The 19476-nt window shown below is 36.8% G+C and overlaps 2 protein-coding genes across 3 annotated transcripts; one reads left to right on the forward strand and one right to left on the reverse strand.

The window, feature by feature from the left end:
• The first annotated feature begins 864 nt into the window (after positions 1-864).
• Positions 865-11184, forward strand: syvn1 (synovial apoptosis inhibitor 1, synoviolin). Of its 2 annotated transcripts, none has more exons than XM_024283879.2 (16): positions 865-1124; positions 2053-2199; positions 2270-2362; positions 2457-2609; positions 2790-2838; positions 3418-3521; positions 4528-4654; positions 4742-4841; positions 5014-5079; positions 5215-5331; positions 5426-5583; positions 6438-6584; positions 6869-7024; positions 8510-8693; positions 8805-8896; positions 9510-11184. In XM_024283879.2, exons 2-16 carry the CDS (start codon positions 2068-2070, stop codon positions 9707-9709), a joined length of 1878 nt encoding a protein of 625 aa, XP_024139647.1. In that variant the 5' UTR covers positions 865-1124; positions 2053-2067; the 3' UTR covers positions 9710-11184. The 2 variants fall into 2 exon arrangements, with proteins under 2 accessions (XP_024139647.1, XP_024139646.1); XM_024283878.2 differs by having other exon boundaries at positions 868-1124; positions 6866-7024.
• Positions 11185-13451: 2267 nt separating this feature from the next.
• gpr137 (G protein-coupled receptor 137) lies at positions 13452-19424 on the reverse strand. Its single transcript, XM_024283588.1, has 8 exons — positions 19292-19424; positions 17280-17728; positions 17148-17197; positions 16825-17065; positions 16415-16564; positions 14959-15084; positions 14733-14851; positions 13452-14175 (listed from the first exon to the last, which is right to left on the reverse strand). Exons 2-8 carry the CDS (start codon positions 17658-17660, stop codon positions 14079-14081), a joined length of 1164 nt encoding a protein of 387 aa, XP_024139356.1. The 5' UTR covers positions 17661-17728; positions 19292-19424; the 3' UTR covers positions 13452-14078.
• Positions 19425-19476: the final 52 nt, after the last annotated feature.

Genomic DNA, 19476 nt, shown 5'->3' on the forward strand with positions numbered 1-19476 from the left:
GGAAAGAGCAACGCATGAAATATTTTCATTTTCATTTTGGTTGTTGGAACTTGTCTGATTGTGATCAGATGCTTAGACATAAAAGCCAGAAGCAGTTTTAACCCCTTGATGCCTGAATTTATTTCCAACTAGAATTATGAAGCCAAAGTGTTTTTTTTTTTTTAATTAACAGGTGTCAAGGAGTTGAAATCACGTTGAGTTTCAGAAACTTAATTAAAACATTCATATTTGGTACAATTTTCTTGAGTTTTATTTTTTTTTTAACGATTTGACCACAAAAAATAAGACATTCATATTAACAAACAGCTAAAAAAACATTTTAAGGAAAAACTGTCCTTGCTAAGATAGTGGTCAAACTAATATAGTGTTAATAAAAATATCAAAATAAGAAAATAAAAACAGAATATTAGCATCTTTAAATTGGATATTTTTTTTATCATGCCGTTGTCACATTTTTTTTCTTTAACTATACATTTAAATTCTAATTTAAGAAGCTGTTTTTATTCTATAAATTGAAGATTAAGATTAAATATTAATTTAACTGTTTAGTAACAGGTTGAAATTTGGTTGTAATTAGAAATAAAATATGTAAAAAGTTATTTTTTTATTGTTTTCTTTATTTTTCCTTTATTTTAATGTTTAAATATTCATTATACACTTTCTAAATTTATAGATTATGAAGACTTAACTGTTTCATGACGTAACTGGTTGGGTTGTATTTCGAACTTTCTATTGGTCCACGTAAATCTTTTACCGTAATACTCCTAAAAAAAATGTATATCCAATATCTAATAATGTAATTGAAATAATTTCGGGGGTGAAAAAACTTCGTCCGGATTTAAAAATAAAATTATTTTTTTAAAACTGGAAATCTGAAGCAGGAAGTGAGATTGACTAGAATTTGCTCTTTGGTTGGACTGCCGTAAAAACCGGATGTGAGGTGGCTCGCAGGGAGCAAGCCAAAGATAAACACGTAGACGAACACGGCCCAGGATTTTCTCTATAACTTGGAGGCGTTCATGATGGGCTTGAAATGGACTAGCTGGTAACAACAAACATTTTCCACTAGTTTAGGGGTTGCTGGTTTATCCACCAAGGCCAAGTCTTCCTCGGGCGTCGTATCGGTGAGTTCCGCAGTGAAGTGACAGCTGCTAATTAGCTAGCTAAAACAAGCTAGCAGTGCTAACTTAAGCTGCAAAACTATGTTGACAAGCGAGTCTGTCAATAAAAATAACGTTACGATGAGGAGTTAGGATGGTCTGCTTGTTGTGGATTCAGCTGCTGTCTTCGAAAGTAATTGTGTTCATTATTTAGCCACTTTTTTGAAGGTTGGCCGCAAATTCGAAACTTGGTTTTTAGAATTAGCTTGGTGGATAGAAGGGTTTTTCCTTCTGCAAAAAGAGAAAGTAGTTTCTCTTATTTTAGTTAAGTTCCTGCTTTGATTTGTTTCTGTCTACGTTGATGTAAAAAACGAATTGACCTTTGTTTGTTTACGGTTTGCAAAGAAAGGCTGGGTCGACCTTTGCTAACACCTCTGCTAAAAAAAAAGTTGTAAAAATAATCATTATACGACTCATATGGACTTAGTTAAAACATTTCCTGCTACAAGGTTTTTGCAGCTGCTGAATTTGTTTTGACAGGTAAGAAATGCTCTAATAATTAGCAATAAATTAGCTACTCTCAATTAAAGTCTATGTAATTCGGCTAATCAATTGCTAATGATCCCTAGAAGATCCTAGAGGAATTTTTTTTTTTAAAGCTTAATTTTTCTTAAACTTCAAGTACAATACACTTTTTGTTTATAACTATATATTTTATTTGTACTGTGATCATATCTAACAATACTTAAAGAATGTTGTGCAACATGTGGAATAAGCTAACTATTGAGCTTTTGATTTTTTTTATTTATTTCCATTTGTGACTGATCTTCTTTTTTTAATGCATTTTCACATAAAATACAAGACAACATGTTTAGCATTGTCTGTTTATTGCATCATGACTTAAAATGCAATAAATAATGTTTGTTTGCTTTGATTTGTTTTTCTTTTGTAGAACCTAAAGTCCAAAATGGTACGAGCCGTCTTAGTAACTGCCACCAGTCTGGCGTTGACTGGAGCTGTAGTGGCTCACGCTTATTTACTCAAACACCAGTTTTACCCGACTGTGGTCTACCTCACGAAGAGCAGCCCCAGCATGGCGGTAAGAGTATTTCACATGAAGCACGTCTGTGTATTTTGTGCATGTGTGACAAATTCCGGTTTGTTTTCAGGTGTTATACATTCAGGCGTTTGTTCTGGTGTTTCTGCTTGGAAAATTCATGAGGAAAGTCTTTTTTGGACAGCTGAGAGCTGCAGAGATGGAGGTAAAGTTATGTCTTACTAACTTACTGACTGAAATACTCTTGGAGTGAAAGTATCTGCATTATTGTTCATGTGTACTTTGCTTTTCTCCATCAGCATCTCATCGAGCGCTCATGGTATGCAGTGACAGAGACGTGCCTGGCTTTCACTGTATTCAGAGATGACTTCTCACCACGTTTTGTTGCCCTCTTCACCCTCCTGCTCTTCCTGAAGTGCTTCCACTGGCTGGCTGAGGATCGAGTGGATTTTGTATGTGACTTCTATAATTTTAAGTTGCAAATTTTTTATGTTTAAGTATTTTTTTTTAAAGAGAGTTGCTCTACTTAAAGGGGCAAAGTAAATAAATATAATATTTTACTAAAATGATGTGATAGTTTTCTTATTACTGGTCATAAAACTTCTTCTTTTTTTTTTTTTTTTTTTTTTCAGATGGAACGGAGTCCAAACATATCTTGGCTTTTTCACCTGAGAGTATTATGTAAGTAAATGTCTTAAACTGAGCTTGATATGATCCTAGATGGACTTTTACACAGACATTTCTACTCTATCAGTTTTCTGGTTTCCCCTGGCTGCACTTGAATGAAGCAAAACTATATAAAACTCTATGCAAATCATTTTTGGTGCACATGAAGCCAGATGTTCCAAGGTTGTACCTTGAAGGGCATCACCCTTCAACCACAAATTGCAAATGAGCTCCAAGAGTTTCTTGTCTTTTTCAGATTTTCTTTTCTTTCATTATTGGAGCCTAAAACAAAGTTTATACCTACTTTCAAAATGAAATATATTTTAACTCTACGTCAAGTTTAATTTGTATTTTTAGCCTCATTATGTACTGGCAGAAAAATTGTGTGATTTTGGCCTTTAAAGCTGGGAGTGAAGCTCATTTTGTCACCATTTGTAAAGCTAAATTATTTATGTTCTGTTTTAAAACTTAAGGAAAGTTTGTAGATTAAACTAAAATCTGAAGGTTTAACTTTCCCGGTCTCTAATGTATCAAAAACTTCAGTTCAGTTGAATCTACATGTGCTTGTTCTTGATGGGATGTGGTTTTCTGCAGCTCTCATGGGACTGCTGGGTGTCATGGACTTCTTGTTCGTCAATCATGCCTGCCACAGCATCATCACTCGTGGAGCGTCAGTTCAGCTCGTCTTTGGCTTCGAGGTTTGTCTTTATACTCATTTACTTATCGCTCATTTGGAAAAAAAAAATCAGGAAGCCTATTACCTTTCAGGGATATTTTTTATTTCTAAAAGTCAGAGGAATGATGACCAAATTGTTGATTCAGTTTTCCAATCACACATTTTGAAATGGTGCTCTTGTTTTTGTTGTCTCTGCACTAACGGATGACTTAACTTTGTGATGAATCCGGTGTAAAATATTCATACAGTTATACTTTATGTTGTGACGTCTGCTGACCAAAGGATACTATTTTATTAAGTTTACAATATTTGACAACATGGCAACTATATTCCTACCAGGTGAGGACCATGGAGGTCCAAACCCTCAACTGAAATAGTTTGTTATTGCCTGCATAAAATAAGAAGAAAAAAACAAGGTTAAGCAATGTGTTTGCTGAGAGCGGAGTTAAAAAAAAATCTGTGTTCTTAAAATATTTCCACCTTTTTTAATTTTTCTTACCTCCTGACTCCTTCTGGGCTCCATAAATTTCTGTACATGACTACATATTTTATGAAAACATTTTTTCAAACTTTATTTGATTTTTTTTTATTTCATCTACAGACTACAGTTGGTTATTTATTTATTTATTGACCAGACAAATGTGAAGTAATATTTCCAAAAGCTAGTCAATGAAAAAATTGATTTGTTGGCAATTTCATCAATGTTGGTGTTTTGTGTATTATTTTCTTCCCTTTATGTTACATTTATTTCTAACATCTTTTGTTTTTAATCATAATTTACTTCCTATGTGTTCTGGAGAGTGTTTCTCTGCTGGAGAATATATTTGGTTTATTTGGGTCTATTAAACAAATCTGCTCCCTTAAAACTTTTTTTAACTTGATGCACAACATCAACACCTTCATATTCTCTGCAGCTGAGAATTTCTTTATATTTTACTGGGTTCTGTGCCTCACTTTGTATAAATGACTAAAAGTAAGTCCGTTGAAGCATCAATGGTTGAAGCATCTTCCTTATGCATGTTCCTCAGTATGCCATCCTGCTGACCATGGTGCTCACAACCTTCATCAAGTACATTCTGCACACGGTTGACCTGCAGAGCGAGAACCCATGGGACAACAAGGCCGTCTACATGCTCTACACGGAGCTCTTCACAGGTGCTGTGTTGTGTTTGTGAGAATGGAGTTCAAACCAAAGCGGAGTCGGCTGCTGAGGTGCAATATTTGTTTTTGTTTTTTTTACAGGCTTCATCAAAGTGCTGCTCTACGTTGCTTTCATGACCATCATGATAAAGGTGCACACCTTCCCCCTGTTTGCCATCCGGCCCATGTATTTGGCCATGAGGTGAGAGAAGTGATGCTCAGCTTTCATAGAACTTTAGCTTTTGAACGTCTTTATTGTCTAGTTTTTGCTTCATCAGCGATGAAACCATCAGACCAGCTTAGATGGAGCTACGTTATTGTTTAGGAAATGTTCAGGTTTGTGTTTAATGCAGCTCTGAACTTGTTTTTTTCAGGCAGTTTAAGAAAGCTGTAACTGATGCAATCATGTCCAGAAGAGCCATCCGGAACATGAACACACTGTGAGTAAAAACCCGCTTCTCATTCGCTCAGGATTTTGTTCTATCCCTTCTTTTTTTGAAGCTAAATATTTTTTGGTTTAATTATAAGTCCATAAATATAGTGGATTATTTGATGTCTCATTTTCTTGCATTTAGATATCCTGATGCGACCCCTGAAGATCTGCAGGCCTCCGACAACGTTTGCATCATCTGCCGAGAGGAGATGGTCACCGGCGCCAAGAAACTACCGTGCAATCACATTTTCCACTCCAGGTTAGATCCCTTTTGGACTCAACAATTTTACGACACTGAAAAAAATGTTTTTGAAGTAAAAAAAAAAGTTTCCTCACTTCTTCTTCTTCCACAGTTGCCTGCGCTCTTGGTTCCAGAGACAGCAGACCTGTCCTACGTGTCGCATGGACGTCCTCAGAGCCACCAACAACAATCAAACGCAGGCCCCAGCTCAGGCTCCGCCCCCTGCGCCAGCAGCCCCGGTTAATGCTCCTGCAGCTCCGCCCCCCAATGGTGAGACTGAGGTGTAAAGCAGTGGTTCTTCTGCTGGGTCTCAGAGGAAAAAAAAAAAAACTCCAGTTTTTCCATTTTATTCATAATCTGATTCCGACTAAAGTTTTATTTTGAAAAACGATTGGATTTTCCCCACCGCATCCTGCTCATTCGAGATGTTCGGTCCCGTGTCAAAAATCCATCCGTTACTTTCTTAAAGCGGCTGCTTCGACAGCTAAAATGAAACCCTCAAGCTAGCAAAGTTAGAAAAAAATATTTGGAAAGTGTCTTTTGTCATAAAAGATCCATCGAGGAAACAGAAGATTTCATACGACGGTTGTTCTCACACACCGTAATAATAATGCAGAGTATTCAGCAACAAACAATCTAATGTTACCGGGATGCTGCTAGAAAACTAAAGTTTTAGTGGCCTTTCTTTTTTTTTGTATCCATTGTAGTTATTTTTTTTAATCTTCCATTTTGACAGTGATGAGTTGAGGAAAAATCTGTCACATTTTAATGGTTCCTACACAAAATTTAGTGTACAAATGAAGTTTAAGGCAGCTGTGGATATTTTACAGAGGATGAAGATAAACTGTACCTTCAAAAGTTAAGGGAAACTAGAAGAAAAAAAAATATTGCGTCCTCTTCAGCCTCGTACAGGACGGTCCGTGAACATTTTTTTTGTGATCTAAGGTCCAGCCTTTATGCAGTTTGTGTAGTTTAATAAAGCTTTCACAAGGTCATCTGTGGGCACCCTCAACTCCCAAGAAGAACTCCTCCAACTCTCTAATTTAACTCTGCAGAGAACAAACATCTTGACCTGAATGTTTTACGCTTTATTTGCAGTGTGTAAACACAAATCTTCCCTCCAGTCCCTCCAGGCATGCTGCCGGGCTTCCCTCCTGGTGTCTTCCCTTTCTGGGGTCCTTTCCCTCCTGTGCCCCCACCTGCTGCTGCAGCTGCAGCTCCTGGAGGCGCCGATGCCCCACCGAGCAGCTCGGAAGCATCACAAAGTGCAGGTCAGAACCACTGTCTCCATACCTGTGCAGCAAAGCTAACACAGTGTTTAGGGGAATCTGACATTTTGATTTGCAAATATGTTATAATACATTTTCAAGATCCAAAAGTCCAGTTGCTTCTAAATTATTTAGAGAATTGTACAAAATAGCAACATCTAAAGGATTTGCAGAAGTCCAAAAAGGCTTTGAGTGATGTCACTAAAAGATTATTAATTTATGCTTTAAATTTTCACATTTTTTTAAGGATTTTTACATTTCTAGTTGGTTTGTTGTCTTTCCAGCAGGCAGCAGCCAGCCCACATCCTCGTCTCCTGCAGACGCCTCTCCTCCTGCAGCAGCAGCTGCTCCAGGATCAGCGTTCCCAGGCTTCCCCTTCTCCTTCCCTCCTCCTCCATTCCCCAGCGCTCCTTGGCTGCCCATGCCTCCTCCACCTCCTTTCGGTAAGATTCAATGCTCAGTTATTTCATTTTGTTTTTATACTTCTACAAAAAATCAAACCTTCTGGATTTATTCCCTTCCAAACCTTGTTGTTGGAGATTTATTTTGAGAAGGCCTCATGGATGGAAATAAAATGTTAGCTCAAGTTTTCAAAAAGCCCATTTACATTTTCTCTAAAATTTGATAACGGGGAGTAATCTGATTATTGTAATTGATAAACACATGCTGGGATATATCTGATCTTTAGCGGAAAAGTTTTTTTTTCTGTTTATCTTGTTTTTATGACTATTTCCAAAACCTGAGGCCTCAATAAATGAGGTAATGATCGGGTTAGTCACTTTTAATTCAAAAGAAAAAGTGTCTTGATGATCATCATGAAGAAAAATACTGTTTCAATGGATTAAAGACCCACTCTGATCATCTTTTAATCTATTTTCAAAGCGTTCCCAGTGGTGTTTTATTCATGATTCTACAGGTTTTAGCCAAAACGATCATTTTTAGGACATAGTCTCTGTAAAGCAGCAGCTTGTTAGAAAGATTTAGTCATCTGCAAGTGGATGAATCAGAATGGAGCAGGAAGCTTGAGACCCGTCTAGCCTATTTTCTGTCACAAATGTTCTCTTTATTAAAAAAAAAAAAAGGACTTTATCATCTGTTCTGATTCACAATAATTTAAATAAATAAATACTCATATAAGGAGTATTACGCTTAAAATTGGATTTCTATGTCCTCCATCATTAAAAAAACACTTTCATCAGAGTTGGTCTTTAAGAGTAGATCTGGAAATTAGAGATGTCCTGATCCGATCACATGATCAATAAATCGTCCCAATCATGTGGTCGATGACTTGATCAGTATCGAATGCTATCTCCCAATCGGTATGGGATAGGGCTGGCTGGATTAAATCGATCTGAATTGATCTAAGCGATAATGAACATTTATAAACAAAATTGTCTAAATATGTAAGCCTTGTAAACTCAAAATTGAATAAAAAAATATGAATCGAATCGATCCAGGCTCTGGTGAGTCGAATCAAATCGTTTCAGGAAATTATTGGCAAAATCTAGCTGTAGTATTAGAAATTTAATTTACTCTTAATATGACCAGCTTTAAATGTCAAGTTTGTTCCTCTGGATAAATACTCTACTAGAAGTCTGCATGTCAGGAACAGATCACAACATGTTAAAAAGGGAAAATTATTAACGTTTATTAAATTTGTCCCTTTTTAAAATGTGTTACAAAAGTTTCGGATCTTCGTTTTGGCAGATACTCGTAATCAAATGATTCGGAATCAGATTGAGCCCAAAAAATTCCTGATGGGGACATCCCTACTGGAAACGCCGCTGTAATCGCTCGCTGTTTGGTCTGTTGTTGGGCCAAACTTATTCCTATGAATGGAATTGAGAAAATGTATTTTTTGTTTATTTTGCTGCTGTCCTACATATTTGACTCCAAACAAAATTCTGCACTCTATTGCATTGTTGCAGTGTCATCCATGCCTCCTCCGCCTCCTTCTTTGTCCCGCCTGTCGGAGGAAGAGCTGAGGGAGTTGGAGGCTGAGGGGCGGCGAGGTCTGGAGGCCAGGCTGCAGTGTCTCCAGAACATCCACACCCTGCTGGACGCCGCCATGCTCAACATCCACCACTACCTCAGCACCGTGACCACGCTCACGTAAACAAACCCTTTATGTTTCAAAATTAAGATCAAATACTTGAGCAGTGAAATGTGAAATTCTAAAATAAAAAAAAAAGGATTGACGTTTGTGATGTTTTTTCTCCCCAGTCCGCCTCGGGCTGAGAGCAGCTCTGCTGACGCCACGAACCGCCCAGAGGCTCCTGCCGCCTCCAGCAGCTCTGAGAAGAGCTCATCCACATGTGAGTGATCCAGTCAATCCGCACAGTGGATTCACTGATCAGGATGTTGATGTAACGAACTCGAGCTTTAGATAATAACATGGAGGAACATCTGCGATAGGTGGAAGTTCAATTCACAAATAAATATCATCAATATAAAATCATATATATAATCTTTTCTATACATTTGCCTTTTTACTGGATGTATAAAAATTACAATATCTTTTGAATTACCATTATTTATTCTTTAATTTAGAACAGGAGATCCGAATCAACAAAACACAAATTTAGAAAGAAATAAATGATATTTATCAGTTTAATACAAACAAACTTGTTTTGTATTATTTTCTAACAAATCCAAAAACAAGTTATAGAATAAAAACAAAGATCTGATCACGATTGAGGATTTAATTGTATTTGGCAAACTTAACGTATGGAAGAGATCGATTGACAACAGCCAATCAGGATTCAGAACACAGTGTGCTGTTACAAAAATAAAAAAACAAAACATGTTGAACTGAAAATAATCAGCGAAACCTCGACGATATAGCGAGTGAACTCTGTATTTGAGTAGTCGTTACAGCCTTGCTCTGTACATCCTAGAATCCTGATGGATGAATGTTTTTGTCTCCAGCCGATCAAGCGAGCGCCGCCACAGTTTCCTCTCTCCCCGCCGACTCCACCTCCTCTGCTCTGGACACTGAAAGAAAAGAAAACCTGGACGAAGGAGAGGTGGAGGACGAGGACGGAGAACCAAACGCAGCCGAGCTGAGGAGGCGCCGCTTACGCAAGCTGGAGACGGCCCCCTCCTCATCGTCGCCCTCAGACAACTGATCCGCGGGTTTGGACTCAGGCGTGCCGATCAGGACCAGCAGGAACTCTTGAGTCGACTTGCGGCCGCTCGGGTCCTTCGTTGCCTCTCTTCCTCTCTTGCCTTCCAGAGGCTCAGGTTTCTAAAGGTGTGGATTTGGACTCGGGCTGTCGGGAGATGTTTTTGGACTGTTTCTGCGTCGGGCAGCCGCTGACGGACGGGACAAACCCCCTTCCAGTCATGGAGGATATTTGTCTGTTAGAAAAGTCCCAGGTTTGGCGTAAAGCAGTTTTAACTGGAGGTTCCTGGCTTTCAGCTGAAGAATTGTTGTAAATAATGTCGTTTTTCAGATCAAGTAGAGGAAAAGGTTAGGAAATGTCAACCAAAAAGAGTTTAAGTCTTTGTTTTTCTCTTTGGGAGTCTCTTCTTTTTTTTTAACAAAAATGCACATTAACATACTGTGACTATAAATCTATGGAGGACCAAAGGTGACAAAATAAATGAATAAAGCATTAAATGTGTCATTAAATTACTAACATTAGAATTAAATAAATTATTTGATTAAAAATACATGTTAATTTCATGTAAGAAATGCATTTTTCAATATTTCATGGTCTTAAATTTATGTTCAGTTTATCAAACTCACGTGTCAAAGTCCAGTGGGCCGGACCTAGCACCTGATTGGTAGACTTCATAAAAGCAGAATTTTCTTGTTAGCCCCGCCCACTGGCCTTAGGTGAGTTCTAACATGGAATTTATTGGTATTTTTAATCGATTAATGACTTATTTATTTATTTTTATTCCAATTTTTATGATTTCCTGACACATTTAAGTAATTAATGTTAATTTAATTCCTTTGATCTTCCATGTAATTCAAGTCCATGCATGCATCTTAAATTGTTTCAATCACATCTTTCTTACATATTAATCTTTTCAGCTTTTTTGCCATTTTTGTGTCTTGTTTTTCCCCTTCAACTCGCACAGGAATGGAAATCCCTGTTTTCTGTTCATCCATGTTTCATTGAAGGTGCAGCAGCTCAACTGCTGTGTAGTTTTTTTTTGTAGATATTTGTTGTAGAAATAAGATGTTTTGAAAGTTTTTTGTTTGTTTTTTTACTTGATCTGGAACAAATGGCATTAATTAAAACAATTTTCAATGTTTTTTTCCCCATTTTAATAAAGCCAGACTTTCCAGCTGTTACAAATTCTTCTTCATTCTCCTCTTTATGTTCAAAGTAGCCGCTCCATATTTCGTCAGGTTTGTTGCACCTTTCTCTTAAATTTGGACTTCCTGCAATAATTCGTGGTGCAGATGTTGATCGGTTTGTCGTTGGGAAAGAAACTGCGTCTTTTTGTTTAGAAAGCGATTCCACGCAGCAACAAGATCTGATTTAATGCGCTCCTGCTTTTTTCTCGACATGCAATGTGTAAATATTGTATAAAGAATTTTAATAGGATCTTCTGTACATAATGCAGAATAAAGAGAATGTTAGTGGAATCGCTGCTACACCCGTTTATATGGTTTCCAGTGGAGGAATGTTGCTGTTTGTATTAAGTTTTAAGTTAAATTAAAGCTCATGGTTCACTTAAAAAAATAAGAAATGCTCGTTAAGTATTTTTTTGTATTTAAATTCATCTACTGAAGAAAAAGTCATTTTTTAATTTGACATCAGTCACATTTGCTAAAAGATAATTTGATTTACAAATGTTCTTGTGCAACACAACTTTTTGCACGTTCATGTTCACAATATTTACGTGCAAAAAAAAATAGCCTTGATTTTTGGTGAGAAGCCGTATATATTTTGGGAATGTTGCTGATATTTGCTGAACTGCAATAGAGAAAGTTTAGAAGATTTTCTCATTTTGGATGGTGGACTGATCTCATTTAGAGTTTATGAAATTGTTTTTTTTTACCTTTTACAATAAAAAAAGTAAAAATTGAATACATACACAATTATACTAAATTAATTGTACACCAAAGTAGAAATATTTATTAGAAAATTAAATACAAATACAAAAGTGGTTAAATTAAACGTAGAGAGAGTATTTAAATATGTAAAATTTCTGTTGAGACATTAAAAAAACAGTGACAAATGTGACAAAAAAAATCAGGTTAGAAATAAATTTTTTAGAAATAAGAAAAAGTCCGAGACGGCACTAAGTTCATCTGATTTTTGGATTTTTTATTTTATTTTATTGTGTTCCCTTTGCAAAAAGTAGTACACTTTAAGTTTATTTTATTAAGTATACTTGAGTATAGAAAGTATTATTCACCATGTCCGTGTTATAAAGAAAGTTCACTGACTGAATACTTCTTTGGTCTAAATCTGAAAAATGTAAGTTTATAATAGCTGATGTAGATGGTAAATAAGTAATTATTAAGTATTCTGCCTCACATTTAAAAATAACCAAAACTATTTATAGCTTCTTGTGTTTCTTAGGAATATTTCTGAGTCAAATTAGCATGTTGAAACTTTTAGCATAATGTCAAATGGTATCGTAATAATTACTACATTGTTAATTTGTTATATTTTATCTATTTTGTTTTAAATCTTAATTCATTGAATCTTCATTCAATTAATTTAATCTTTAATCATTATTTATTATCTTAATGAAGCTTTCTTTAGCATTAAAAAGTATGCTTAAAAATTATTTTATTAAATATACTTGAGAATAGTTAGCATTTTAAGATTATAATTTAATTTTATAATATATAGATACTATGCAACAATTAAACTTCAAGTATACTGCCTCACTTTTTGCATAGACTAAGTATACATATAGTAGTCTTAGGTAAAATTTCTTTTCTGATGTAAAGTTTGGTAGTTTTATAAAATAATCACATTATTTAAAAATATCTGCTTATTGTTCATTATTTTATGGTTTAGTTCTCTCTGCAGTTTTTTGAAATATAATAGACTAAAAATAAAAACAAAAATGAAATATGAGAACGGTTTGAATTTCTTTGTGGAACATTCTGCAATCTGATTGGTTGTGCTGAGGCGAGACGCTGATTGGCTGTTTTGGGGAGAAAGGTGCTAATTGGAGAATCGGTTCTGAGTGAAAACAGTAGTGTGAGTACTGCTGCTACGGAAAATAAATACTTCTGAGGACAAAAAAAGTTTTTTTTTTCCTCCACGTTTTTATCTTTTATTTTAAGAACACAATTTGTCTGCAGATGCTAAACTTATTTTTATGCATGGGACAACTGACAAATATTTTTTAAACGAATAAAAGTTTATATCTTCACATTTGTGTTACTGCACTAGGCTAATTTATAATAATCTATTTTTTGAGGGTCTGGTAGCAGTTTGAGTCATCTGAGTCTGTCTGTTCTCACATTAAAAAAAGGAAGCAGCAGATTTTGATTTTGTTTTCACATCAGAAAACTTAGCTTAGATGAGAACTAAGGTCATCCTTGCACAAGTGATTTTCACCAGAGGTTCCTCTGCTGAGGTCACTTGTGGTTTGACCCGAAGCTTCGGAGGAGGAACTTCTCACACTCTGTGTGATAATAAGTCACTTCATCTTAAGCAAAAACATCAAATACACACTTAAATTTCAACTAAACCAATTTTTCTGATTTCAGATGTAGTAAAGAGTGCTATTTTTTTTTTAAAGTGCAAGATTTAACCTCCATGTCTTAACTTAATAGAAAACTCCCGAACCGACATGAGCACAACTTCAAAGAAAATAAGAAGAAATGAAAGTATTTTGTTGTGTTTCCTTTGGAAGGTTTTCTACTTAGCAACAAGACGAAAAGAGTTTTGTAAAAAAAAATTTATTGGTCTGCAGTTTTCATATCAAATGTCAGTCAGGCAGAAAGTCGACAGCACAGGAGAGTAAATGGTCACGAAAACTGAAAGTAAGAAGCATTTAGAGGATAAAAACATAAATAAATAAAGCTTTTATCAAATCACAACCATAAAACTATTCAAAGAGGAAAGCAGGGAAGAAAACATTTTTTTTTTTTTTTACAGATGGGGTACAAAAAGAACTAAAGGTTTAAAACAAGAAAGCTTAATATCAAAGTGATAAAGTGGAATTCCTTCTGTGAAGCAAAAAATGCAAAAATAAATAGTTTATCTGTAATAAAGTTTGGATATTTTTCCAAATCTACAGTTGAATGACGGCGACTTAAGAAAATATGTGGAGCTCCAGCAGCCGAAAAGAGTAACTTTTGTTAATGCATAGTCCTAAAAAAGTTTACAACCTGAGATTACGTTTGATGAGGAAAATATCAAAGTCTGCTGAGCTTTTTCCCTTTAAGGTGAGAAACACTAGATTGTTTCCTATTGACTACAAGGTGCATTTTCAGCTTTCCTGAGCTTTTTAGTGCAAAACTGTCCACAGTGGGAGGCGGCAGGTCCCTGGTGAGACAGCAGGTGGGGTTCAGGTCTGGGGGGTGGAGTAAAAAGAGTGGTGCTGGTGGCTGTTCTCTGCTGGGTTGTTGGAGCACAGGAGAGGAGCCGTCTCTGACCCGTACCAGCTGAGAGGAAAAGGTGGTTTCAGTCAGTGCACATTTTGTTTGTGATTTTAACCCGATATATTGTAAAACTAAAAATTTTTCTTGTCTGGATAAAAACTGTACGGCTGGATTTTTTTTTTTTGCTACGCTAATGTTAGCTTGGGCTTGTGAGGTGCTATAAGCCAGGGAAGAGCGTAAACAAAAAGCTCACCCACACATTTTTAATGAGCTCCTGCCACGCTGCATCTTAAAAAATGACAGTTTTTAAGTTATGGCTAAAAACCTCATAATTAAAAGATTTTTTTTTAAATAGAAAGAAATATAGTTAGACTTTTAAGGGTTAAATAACATGTATGTCTCGTCTATATAATGTGGATCTGCGTTTATATTTATCCCGTCTATAAAAAGGTTTTCCAGGTTTTTGTCCTATTATGTTATTTATAATATTAATATCTCTGTGGTGTTATAAAACCATCTGGTAAATGATTGACCTGATTTCAAAGAATTTCTTTAACAAGTCTGCCGGCGTGTTTGCGTGAGATCACCAGACGAGGAGAAGCCTTTTTGCTTTCTCGTACCTTAAGTTTGACTGCGAGCTGCGAGCCCAGGGAACAGGAATTTCATCATCGCTGCCTTGAGGGTCGTCAAAGAAATACGGCCGAGGCAGAACTCTGTTGTTGATGGCCGTGTTGTTGGTCTGTGACAAGGAGAATTGAAAGCAAAAGGAATGACTCATGTTGCTGGATAATAAACGTGCGGCCTCGTCACTCTGATTAAAGGATGACGTAAGGACTAATCACACACCTCCTGAGCTGGTCTGCGAACCCTGAAGATGAGGATGAGGAGGGTGGTTGGGAGCAGCTCCCATATGAAGAGGATGATGCCGAAGGCTAGATAGCCCTGGTCCCCAAGTTCAATCAGTAAATCAGCCTGAAAATAAAGCAGGAAAGATCATATTTACTGTATTTAAACAGTTAAAATATTTAAAAAGTTAAATGGTCATCAGATCCTGATGCATTATATTTACTTATCATTCCATTTTGATGTTTGGGGAAATGCAAAAAAAAAATGTTTTTAAATTAAATTTTCATTTTACAACAAATAAAAAAAAAGAAGTATCACAGAATGACACTAAAAATACTCATCTATTCAACTATTTAAGAATTAAAAATATTAAAATGAACATGTTTAGTCAAATATTCAGAACTGTTTGAATAAAAAATCTGCAGAAATTATATTTTGAGATTATTTTATCATCAGAAAAATGCCACAGGAACTTGTTAAAAACATAATTTTCATTGAAGTGAGTCTATAAAAGGACATGCACATAAACGAAATTAGAACTAAAAATAACAAATAAATGTTTTAATACATGATAGTAGATCATGGAATTATCCTTAACAACAAATCAAAGTGTAACATATATTATATATATATTGTTATAGTCATTAGGTGTTTATCAAAGTCCCACTTTGACTATATTTGTATTTATTGTAAAACCGTTTCCAGTGGTCTTTTAATTATGATTATGCAGTTTTTAGCCAAAATCAAAAGTTTTGTGTCTTTTCCTAAGATATATTTTCTACAGGAACTCATTAGAAATTTCTTTTTGGGCTGTTGGTGCAGAAGTTAGCCTTGCTAATTTCCCAGAATTCCTTTGTTTACATGTTCTTATGTTAGCTTACAAGGAAACATTTGCGGAAAAAAAAAGCGAGCGTTATCAGAGCTAACCCAGTTTAGATCCAAATGGCAGGTCAGACGAGGAAAATAAAGATGTTAATGGATCTATTTGTCTGCAAGTGGATGCATCAGAATTGTGGCGGAGAAAGAAGACTTTGGCCCAGCCTGTGGCAGTTGCTGCATCACAAACTTGAGTTTTATCAAATGACAGCTTTTTGATCCAACACGATTTGAATAAAGAAATACTCAAAACATAGTTTTAATCTTAAATTATTTTATAAATCTCCTCCATCATGGTAAAAATGCTACAAGAACATGTGGGTTTTTTTTTGTCTTTTGAGATAAGGAAAAATGTGGCGATGGTTTTAATCATTAAGTAAAGGTGGCAGAAATAATAAGTTCTTTCTGTTCTCCTTTTTTTGTGACTAAATAAAAGTTTGTGTCTTTTATTGCTTTGTTTCTTTGTATTTTTAAAGGGAAGTAAATAAAACAAATACAATGAAAATGAAAGTCCGTCTGTGGGGATTTTTCACGATCTTTGCTTGAGAAATGAAGCCCGACTGGGACTTTGTTGGATTACCTGATCAGAGACGTTGTACCAGTTAAAGTTGAAAGACTCCACACGGTGATTCTGGGACAGGTAGAGGACTGCCAGGTTGTAGCAGGCGCGGCTGGTGTATAAGAGGATCACCGCCGCTCCGAGGGCTGCTGTTCGACACACTGTGGTCCCCTAATGAGGAACAACAGTTTAAACGGGAATCATTTAACAAAAGTGAGAGTAAAAACACAGCTTCAGTTCCTGGATCCTGCAGTTTCCACTCTCAATCCTAAGTAGGCTTTCATTTAGCAGGTCAACGTGTAAGTCTTTTAAAGCCTTAGGCAGATGACCTCAGAGTTTGGTCAGTAACTCTCTCAGACGTGAGAACCACAGAGGACATGACACAGCGAGCAGCAATAGAGTCGCCGTTTCTGCAGAAACGTCTGACACACCTTGCTCATCAGGTAGGCGCTGGTGGAGCGGGAATGTCGGGCCAGACTCAACAGCAACGTGGCGAGCAGCACGGCTGCCAAGATGAAAAGCAAGTCGTTGATTATAACGCGGATCAGGACGAGGTTCCAGGTCCTGTTGCCCCTCTCCCCGCTGGTGTCGCGGTCGCCAAGAACCCCGCACGCCACATTCACGCAGAGGAAGACGAGACTCATTGCTCCGTATGCACACCGCGCTGTCCATCTGGAGAAACACAGCAGGAGCAAACAGGATCGATAATTAGGTTGATAGTTAGAATGTTCTGAAAAGTTTCTGTCAAACTTACAGCCGTTTGTTCATTGCAGAACTGTAGGTCTCTTTAACTTTGAGTAATACCTGTAGTGGGAGAGCAGAACAGAATAAAGGAATCTGAGTGGATCAGCTGAACCTATAGACTGATCACCTGCTCAAAGCTCACCTGAGTAAAATACAGATTTATGAGGCTGACAGTGAAGAACTGCAGACAAACAGGGAAGCAATACAGCAGCCAGTACACTACGACAGGGAGGTGGTTGGCCTCCACCGCATTGTGGAAGTAGAACGAGAAGAGCGTGGTGCGGAGAGCCGACCAGAGCAGACAGAGGAACAGAAAGGCGCTCTGGTAACTCCATCTCTTGTGCTTATAGAGGAAGAGCAGCCACAGCTGGAGATACACCGCCACAAAGAGGCCTGCGTACAGAGCCGTGTAGAGGATGGTGAAGCCGAGCTGGACCGACGGGAAGACGGCGGGGAGCAGGGGCACCGGCAGGGGGGAGGTGGAGGAGCTGGGGTAGGGGTCGGCTGTGAGTGGAGCGTCCATCGGAGAGACGACGGGATCACTGAGCCGTCATCGTTCACGCTGCAACATGGCAGGTTTATATGGAAGACCTGAGGAAGAAACAGAGTCAGGACGTCAGCAGGTCACTTATGAATCCAGAGGAGGAGCAAGAACATTTTAAAAGAGGGGGGCAGAAGATGGAAGGCCATTACAAATGAAGGGATCAAAAATACGCATTTCAAACTGTTGTATATTCATTGTCATTTATATTAAAACAGCTATTCTTTTAGCTGAGGTACTATTACTAATACTTAAAGAAGCTTGGAGTGATAAACTCTTAATTTTGTTAATAATGATAATAATATTTATTTAACCCCTTGCCAACCCACCCTGTAGCTCTGCCCCTGTTGGAATATTTTACAGAAAAAAAAAATATATATATTTTTTCAATCTTTTGGTAATTTTTTTTATCTCTAATGAAGCCATTGAAACCAGAAAACACCGGCCATAAGTAAGTAAACAGCCAGGAAATAGTTAACAAAGCTTTTATAGCCACATTTTTAAAGACTCGAATCAATAGCCAGAAGGTATCATGTTGTGAACTTGAAAATGTTGTTGACTTTAGATTTCCAGCTGTTTCATCGCAGTGTTATAAATTGACAAAGCTTCAAACAAGGAAACATTTTAAAGGACAGACCTTAATACCAAAACAAACAAACCTTTCTCCAAACTGTTACAAATTGTTTCTATGTTTAAAATAAATTAATAAGGAAGAAAAGAATGAAGTTTTGTGAGTGTAACCAATGGAGCCTGAAAGGCAGTTGAGGAACTTATAAGCTACCAGACGACAACACAGGAACACGCCTTCACATTAGTGTGAGCTGCGTTATATAACTTGTTGACTGTCACAATCACAAGCTTGAACCTGACTGTAGTCATACAGTATTTGAGGAAACTTCCAGTTTCTTATAAAAGGTCAGAGGTCAAAGAATCAGCATGCAAAAGTGTTGTAACACTTATTTTAGGTAGATGCAGAAATATACCCTTTGCTATTTTATCATCATAATAAAACCTATGGAAACCACAAGCTATTTCATTAAATTTTCACACGAAAACTCAGTCAACATCCGTGGAGATTTCCATTAAGGGGAGGAATGTTAAACAACAGCATTGTAAGGTGTTATCAGTCCCATTCTTGGGGACTTCTGAACAGCTTTAAGGACAAACTATCTCAAAAATGTTTTATTACACAATTACGACTATAAAGTTATCAAAAGAAAAGCACATAGCTGCATAAACAAAAACCAGGAGGCTGATCTTTATCTCTCCTCGCGGCTTAAACAAGCTTAAAGCCATCACTATTTTAGCAGGTTACAGTTTTAGTTTCGATTAAAAAACACAATTTATAAATAAAATCTGTTTCGTTTAACTAAAAATTCTGATCGATAACACTTTAAAATTCCAATTGCTCCCGTTTCCATAATTTCAGAAGACATTATTTATCTTGTTTACTGTGTTTATGGAACATAAACAACAGTTCGAGGAAGCAAAGCTAAGCTAATTCAAACTGGCAGCTAACACCGATGTGAGACGCTCGAGGTGTCACGAATTTATAATTATTTAAAATAAAATAAAGAAATGCATATTTCTTAGATATGAATAGCAGAACTTACTTTTAGGGGAACATGGAGCTTCTGTACCTGCAGCCAAACGTCGAGAATTCCCCCTTTTCCGCATTTGATCTGCGTCACAACGGGGGGCGGGGCTAATTCAAACGGATCCCTAACGGCCAACCGGAAGTCAAAGGAAATCGCGGTCTCTTTAAGTTGTTGTTTGTGTGAATTTTGAGGACGCTGGC

The sequence above is a fragment of the Oryzias melastigma genome, linkage group LG10 (genome assembly GCF_002922805.2).
Source record: "Oryzias melastigma strain HK-1 linkage group LG10, ASM292280v2, whole genome shotgun sequence".
NCBI classification, from domain to species: domain Eukaryota; kingdom Metazoa; phylum Chordata; class Actinopteri; order Beloniformes; family Adrianichthyidae; genus Oryzias; species Oryzias melastigma.